Genomic DNA, 8,259 nt, shown 5'->3' on the forward strand with positions numbered 1-8,259 from the left:
ATAATAATTAATTATTTAGTTAGAACTCAATAATTATCTTAATTATATTTTAGATTTTTTATATTTTAAAATTAGATGTTTATTCTTTATTTGATTATGTTTATCCGCAGTTAATTACACGAATTCAAACATGGAGTTTTAATAAGTTGTACTTATGCATAATTTACTTTTAATTTTGAATTTTAAGTAATATGCATTAATATACAATATTTCATGTATAAAAATGATTTTTAAGAGTTTTTATCAAATGTTTTATAATATAGTATAAATAACCATTCAAAAGCATCTTCGACCCTTTTTCTATAATTTCTACAAAATGAAGAAGAAAAAACAATCAAAATATTCGAAAAAATTGTATTCAGCTCCAAATGTTTTTTTATTTTAGAAATTCCAATATTAATTATTTTAGTAAAATATTCAATACGTTATTATCCAACAAAAATTTTAAATTTTAACCGGTGTGAATAATAAAATATTATTTCTTTCTCTTAACTTAACGTTCAATTTTGGGGATTTTCCAAATTTGGAAATATTTATAGCCTTTTTCTTAATTTTTTCAAAAATGGAAAAAAATTTGGGGGTTTGTAAGAGGAAAAAATAAAAGAAAAACTATATTTTATTTATTTTTAATGAATCTGTTAAAGATGTTCTTTGCTAAATCCTCTAGTCAATTGACCGCATGTTAAGCATTTGAAGCTACAATAAAGAGACCGTTTGACAGTTATTGATTGTTTGGTACAAAATAATTAAGTGACCAGAATGATCAAAAGACTCTTATAATATACTACAAAATAAAATATAATTGTTTCATCTAAAAGAAGTTAAATATGTCAGATATTTTATAATTTAATACATTTTTTAAAAGGTCTCTAAAATAATACTACATCATAATAATTTCCATTTTTACGGTTTTAATTATAGGTTTCATTTAAAAAAGTAAATTTTGATTAATAATTACATTTATTTGTTTTAATATTTAAGGCAATGATAGATTTATCTATTTTTCTGTAAATTACAGAATTTAATAATTACTGTAATATAAAAATAAATAAAAAATTATTTATAATCAAATCATTTTCAATTTCAATTATTTGTGATCGATATTTTTCTACCATCATTTACTATAGAAATTCAAAATTAAGACGAACATCTCCAACATCTTTTTTAAAATAAATAAAAAATAAAGAAAATGAGGATTTTGAGCTAACATTTTAGCTCAAGAGATTCCTCAAAACAATCTTCAAAACAAAACAAAAAAGGTAAAAGAAAGAAGGGTTTTTTCTCCAAATATGGAGAACAACTTGAAAATAATTATCAAGTGAGATCACCAAGAAAAGATATTGAAATTAAATATTTAGAGAGATGAATGAAAATCTTTTAATATTATAATCAATGTTGGATTTTCTAAAATGTATTTTTTTTAAAGATTTTGATTTTTTATATTAAAAAATATTTTAAGAATCTGTTAAAATGCTATTATGATTTATGACCACTCAATTGATGACACAACAAAGGAATATTTTGATGGTTGTATGTCACTTTTTTATCAGGCTTCGGGTTATTTACCAAACATTTATCCGGTAAGTGTTTATCGACAAAAATTAATAATATCATTTACTTATCGGATAAGATTTTAGTTCATTAAAACGACATCGTATGCAACAATTTACCCGGTAAGCACTTATCGTGGTAAGAGTCATTGTTCTCACTTATCGGGTAAGACTCTTGGTTCTTGTCTTGCTTTTACCGGGTAAGATTTTTGGTCCTTACCATATTCATCCGATAATATAATGTGATTTAGTAAACGCTTACTCAGGTAAGCATTTGGTAAACGGCCATTTCCTTTTATTTTAAGGGGTTTTAAAAACTTGAATGAAAGAATGAAAATCTTTGGCATGATTTTGTGATTTTTCAAACTGTTTTAGAAAAAGTATCTGTAACAATTTCTTTTAAATAGAGAAATTTCTAAAACTTGATGTTAGGAGAGTTGTTATTTTTTTTTTCCAATTATATCAATGAGATTGAGTTATTATTATTTTATATAAATTTTTAGAAAAAAAATATATTGATATAATAAAATTATAGAATATTTTAGTAATATAATTAATGTTGAAATCTTTATAAAAGAGAAACCGTTTAGATTTAACATAACTTTTTATAGAGATTATAATTTTTTATTATCTATTTTAAAAAATTATAGAAAATCTGATGAAGATTTGTTAATACTGTATTTAAAAATATTAATATTTTAAAAAAATTTATTCAGATTTTAAAAATTAATTTTGTTTTGAGAAATTAATTAAAATAGTCATTTTGGTCCGTTGGTTTGACTTCTTTAGCCAATTCTCTTTAATAATTATCTATACTATATTATAAAGCATTTGACAAAAACTTTAAAAAAACTATTTTTTATGAATGAAGTATTGTTTATTGATACATATTACTTAAAATTTAAGATTATAAGTAAATTATGCTAAGTACAACTTATTAAAGCTTCATTTTTGAATTCGTGTAACTAACTACAGATAAATATAATCAAATCGAAGATAAACATCTCATTTTAAATATAAAAAATCTAAAAATAAATACTTGATTATTATCTTTATAAAAAATATTTTATTAAATAAAAAATGAATTAAAAAAATACGCAAAAAAACAAAATAGTTAGTTTTGTACTAATATCGAATTTTTTTCAATTTTTTATGATATCTTCATATTTATATTTTTTTTTTCAAAAATAAAAACATTATTGTTTTCTTAAAATCACATAAAATCATATTATAACATCAATTGAGACAAAAAAACAAAACATTAAAATCGAGATGTATCTTGTTGTATTATATAAGTATTTTTATGGTATCAATTAAATTATAAAAGAAGTAATATTTGTATAATTCTTAAAATATATTAAGAGATAAAATCATGCGTCAAAATAATTATTTTAATTAATTTCCTTTTTATTTTTACGCAAGCAGAGATGCGTGAAAGGTCCAAAAGACAAATTTAAATAAAATACGGCCGCATCCCATCTTGAATCTTCTATTTTTCCCCGTTAAATCTCAGCCGTCCATTCTCCATACTGTCTCGTGTCAAACCCCAGTATATATAACCCCATTTTCCTCCTTTCGCCGCTCCATATTCTTCTCTTCCGATCATACCCACACACACTCTATATCTCCTCCGCCTTCGAACGCCGAGGTACACTCCGATCTCTATGCCGATTTACATGTTTCAGTAGTAGCCTTGTTAGATTCATCATTGGAATGTTAGGTGCTTAAAATTTTGGTGCAATTTTCTGAATTTTACTCTACACTTGTTCTACGGAATTCGTATCTACGTTGTTACTTTTACATTTATAGCGAGACTGATTTGCACGATCATGATCCAATTGCATTGTTTTTTATTAGCTATTGAGTTATAAGAATTCTCGAACATAAAATTGATCGTCTTGCAATTATCATTAATAGTATGTGTGTGATTGGGATTCTAAGAGTTGTGTATATATATATCCGCCATGATCGATGTATGTGTACATATGTTTGTGTGAGTTTGATTTTCTTTTGATCCACTGTGGTATGATCGGGTCTTAGTTTATTTAGTTTGCTCATTTGTTCAAAGGTGCTGGCTCGAATATGTTTTTCAACACATCCAAATGCGCAGGGGCATTTTGTTCATTGAAAAGTCATAAAGCTTGTGTTTAATCAAGTCCTTTGTATATTGTTGTATTTTTTATGGGACTTGAAATTTTATTGCATAAAGAAATTTTACAAACGTCTGAAACAATCAATTCCAAACAAAATCACAATGTTTGACCAAATTATTATTTAATACCACTTATAAAGTTATAATATTTTAGTTTTCATTATTTTACTGTCATTATCATCACTTAATTTTTTTATTATCGTTTTCTTCTTCTTATTATTTTTATTTAATTTTACTTTTGCTTTCATATATAAATATTCACACGTTTTGATTTGTTTTACTTATCTTTTTCGCAAAGCCGGGGGATTGAAAAAGCCCCTCTCTCTATCATTGGACGAGATATGGGTTTGTTTATTTAATTTATATGTATAGAGGAAAGTTTTAAAGTGAAGTCAAATTAAACCCATCGAAGAAATTATCGAAATCATTAAATTGAGATGATTTAACTTATTTTATTGAAAGGTGGTTGCAATTTTAATTTTTTTTAAATCAAAAAATATATCTTGTATTTTTTTAATCTACATCCGTGAAGTATAATTAAAATTGAATTCAAACAAATTATACAAAATATTATTTTATTTTATATAGTTTGGTATCTATATTGACATGTTTTTTATGTGTTTTATTGTAGTTTTTCGATTCTTTTGCTTTGGGTTCCCTTTGAATCACAATTTAATATTATTATTTTTAATACATTTAAGTAATATAAGCAATTTGGAAAATCACTAGTATCTACTTTCATTTTCAACAATTCATATGCATACCCAAAATGAAATTAAATAGGAACTCAATTGTAATTTCAATTCATTTTCCAATGTCATCCAGACATGGGTGTTGATCACTTTTTATTACATCTGGAATAAATTCCGTTTGGCCATTTTATTATATTCTTTATAAGAGAATTCCACCAGACACTTTTATCCTTGGATCTTAGCTTTTTATCTTTTACCTGGTTGTGAAGCATTAGCACACTGATCAATTGAATGTATGTTTCGTTTTTTATTTTGAAACTGCCAAAATGAATACCCATGCATCAATTGGGATCTTTCAAAAAAAAAAATTCAAAATTTATTGGGCGTTCTTTTAATCACGATTGTTTCTCTGTTTGCACAAATAATTTCTATCACTATCTCTAGTTAAAGCTGTTTAATTTGTGTTCACTTTCATGATAGAAACTAAATATTCTTTACTCTTAGGGTCTTGCCATCTTTTAGCAAGTAATGGAGTTGCGGTTTTGCATTATGCTGCACATGTGGTCCTCGTTTGCATAGCTTATTTGTCACTGAAGCATGTTGTCTCTTTTCATTGTTTCTTCCTATAGGTAGTTTTTTTGCTCAAATGAGCTTAAATACATGCACACAATCACATGGATCCAAGTTGGCGGTTAACTATTTTCTACTATTAAGTTCTTACTAATGCTATGTGGGCGATGCATGTATCTGATTGATCTTTGAAAACTAGTTTCTTGACATGGATTAATGAAACAGACTTGGTGTTTTGTTGTCACTAATCCTATATGCCTCATCTGTAGGAATTTTGTTTTGAACGCTAATGGCTGATCAGAACCAACATCCAGCCATGACTAGTAAAGTAGCTGGCCAGCTACACCTTTACCAAGATGCTAGAACTCGTTATGGTGCCTTTCAGAGGCCTGCTGCAAGTCAGAGACAATTTGGATATGGGAATTATTCAAATGCAGGGTTGCATTATCCAGTAACACAGTCATTGGTTGCTGCAAATGCTTCTCCAGTTTTTGTTCAGGCTCCAGCAGAGAAAGGTTTGGCTGGGTTTGCCATTGATTTTCTTATGGGTGGAGTTTCAGCTGCTGTTTCCAAATCTGCTGCTGCTCCAATTGAGCGTGTGAAACTGTTGATCCAAAACCAAGATGAGATGATCAAAACCGGCCGTCTTTCTGAACCATACAAGGGTATTGGAGATTGTTTCTCCAGAACCATTAAGGATGAAGGAGTTATGTCTTTGTGGAGAGGAAACACTGCTAACGTCATTCGTTACTTCCCTACTCAGGTCTGTCATACTCTTTCCTTATCTCAATGATAGTAATAGATAAAACAAATGAGCCCAATATATCCCATCCGGAGGTAGGGTCTTTGGGGGGTGGGTTACCGGGTGAGGTACATGTTTACGTTTCAAAGGGAAGAGAAAAATGGGAGGGAAAAGAAAGGAAAGAAAGGATAGTTTTTTTTTGTGTTCTTGAAACGAAAGGGAGGACAAACAATTTTTCATGTTCTTAAACTCGAGAGAAAGGAAAGGAAAATAGAAGATGTCATTTTTATAAATTTTCCCTTATATCTCGTGTTGTTGTATGAGAGTATTTTTTTCATAAAAGGTCACAGGGACTCCTTTCAGATTTTTTTTCTCTCCTTGAAGGTTTAGATAACACATGTTTTTTTCCCTTCCTAACCCTCCATTTTCTTTCTTTTTCTTAGAAAAGGTTTCAAGAACACAGTGTTAGATTCGTGTTTTTTCTTCTTGAGCTTACAATTCATTACTGCGGTATCCTGCAGGCTCTTAACTTTGCATTCAAGGACTACTTTAAGAGGTTGTTTAACTTTAAGAAAGATCGCGATGGCTACTGGAAGTGGTTTGCTGGAAACCTTGGCTCCGGTGGTGCTGCTGGTGCTTCCTCCCTACTCTTTGTATACTCTTTGGATTATGCTAGAACCCGTTTGGCAAATGATGCCAAGGCTGCAAAGAAGGGAGGAGAAAGACAATTCAATGGCTTAATTGATGTATACAAGAAAACTCTGGCATCAGATGGTGTTGCTGGATTATACCGTGGATTCAACATTTCTTGTGTTGGTATCATTGTTTATCGCGGTTTGTACTTTGGAATGTATGACTCTTTGAAGCCAGTTCTTCTCACTGGATCATTGCAGGTCAGTAAATCATCTTCGATTTGTTTTCTTGTTTCAGCTTGAATTTCCATCTTCATAACTCCTTTCTTGATCACTTCCATAAATGAGTAAATAGGATAGACTCTCTGAAATCAAAATCAGAAGAAAAAAAAACATCTTTGGCTAAATATGAGGTGAAACCATAAGCTAGCTTATTTTTTGATCTTATTGAAAAAACCCTGTTTGTTTAGCCATAAGCTGGGTTATTTTTTGAGCTTATTGAAAAAGCTCTGTTTGGTTTGCCCTAAGATATCGTATTTTTTTAGCTTATTGAAAAAACCCTGTTCAATTAGCTATAAGATAGCTTAGTTTTTGAGCTTATTGAAATAACCCTTCTTGGTTAGCCGTAAGTTGGTTTATTTTTTGAGCTTATTGAAAAAGCCCTGTTTTGTTAGTGTAAGCTAGCTTTTCGACAAGTTTCTGGACTCTACTTTTTTCTCTAGTTGTGCCTATTATATTATTTCAATTTATTTTTCCAACATGTACATTAAGGTCATTTTACTTTTTCATCTGGCTTGTAAGCTAGTTTTTACAAAGCATGACTAGTTTTTAGCTAACAAACAACTTATCGGCTAGTAGTCAAATATAGCATTAGTATTGCCTGGATGGTAGCGCACTGCAATTCTGATGACTAATGGAGATCGTGTTTGTTTATGTGTTGTAATTCAGGATAGTTTTTTCGCTAGTTTTGCTCTTGGTTGGCTTATTACAAACGGTGCTGGTCTTGCATCATACCCAATTGACACGGTGCGTAGAAGAATGATGATGACATCTGGTGAAGCGGTCAAGTACAAGAGCTCGCTCGATGCCTTCTCTCAAATCCTGAAGAACGAGGGTGCCAAATCGTTGTTCAAGGGTGCGGGTGCAAACATTTTGCGTGCTGTGGCTGGTGCTGGTGTTCTTGCTGGTTACGACAAGCTTCAGGTCATTGTTTTCGGCAAGAAGTATGGTTCTGGTGGGGCCTAATCGGATTATATATGTTTTAAGGTATGTTTTTAGTTTTATAGGATGGTGATGAAATCTTTGTGGAGTTTTGATGAGAGTAACAAGCAAATGGAATAATTTTTGAAGCTTAGAAAGGGGATTTTTGAGATATTGTTTTACATTTGTTCGTTTGAAACCTTTGTAAGAGGTTGCTGAAAACTCTTGCCATCTCGTGTGTATTTCTAAGTTTTAATACTGCAAACTATTTTAAATTGAGGACAAGTCAAATCTCGAAGATGAATTGAGGCTATATATTATTAGGGTTAAAATGTAAAACTGTAATTAATTTAAAATAACTAAGGGGCTGTTTACTCAATTGCTTACCGATAGGAGTCAACACTATGATTTATTTTGATGCGCAAGATTTTAGTACACCAAAACATAGTGAATGCAACAATTTACTGGGTAAGAGTCGTCATTCTCACTTACCGGGTAAGACTTTCCATTATTCTCAATGCTCTTATCCGGTAAGATTTTTGGCTTTTCTCATGTTAATTCGATAAGAAAATTTATCCGGTAAGCACTTACCAAATAAGTGCTTAGTAAACGGCTCCTAAATTTGATAAATTCAGGAACACTGCTGTATATGGAAGCTAATTTGGACCGGAAATCAATCTATATGCCTTTCAGGATCCAAAACAAGCGATATGCTGTATTT

The 8,259-nt window shown here is 29.8% G+C and overlaps 1 protein-coding gene across 1 annotated transcript; it reads left to right on the top strand.

The window, feature by feature from the left end:
* Positions 1 to 3,165: 3,165 nt before the first annotated feature.
* LOC112520352 (ADP,ATP carrier protein, mitochondrial) lies at positions 3,166 to 7,813 on the top strand. The gene is made up of 4 exons (XM_025128708.1): positions 3,166 to 3,198; positions 5,234 to 5,727; positions 6,228 to 6,599; positions 7,287 to 7,813. Exons 2-4 carry the CDS (start codon positions 5,254 to 5,256, stop codon positions 7,581 to 7,583), a joined length of 1,143 nt encoding a protein of 380 aa, XP_024984476.1. The 5' UTR covers positions 3,166 to 3,198; positions 5,234 to 5,253; the 3' UTR covers positions 7,584 to 7,813.
* The last annotated feature ends 446 nt before the right edge of the window (positions 7,814 to 8,259 follow it).

The sequence above is a fragment of the Cynara cardunculus genome (genome assembly GCF_001531365.2).
Source record: "Cynara cardunculus var. scolymus isolate 2C chromosome LG 10, CcrdV1, whole genome shotgun sequence".
In the NCBI taxonomy this organism is placed as follows: Eukaryota; Viridiplantae; Streptophyta; class Magnoliopsida; order Asterales; family Asteraceae; genus Cynara; species Cynara cardunculus.

Bases quoted from the DNA above. Each gene is read 5' to 3' on its own strand.
- LOC112520352 (XM_025128708.1), top strand. From the start codon at position 5,254: ATGGCTGATCAGAACCAACATCCAGCCATGACTAGTAAAGTAGCTGGC. The intron at 5,728-6,227 runs GTCTGTCATACT...GGTATCCTGCAG, and splicing joins TTCGTTACTTCCCTACTCAG to GCTCTTAACTTTGCATTCAA. The intron at 6,600-7,286 runs GTCAGTAAATCA...GTTGTAATTCAG, and splicing joins TTCTCACTGGATCATTGCAG to GATAGTTTTTTCGCTAGTTT.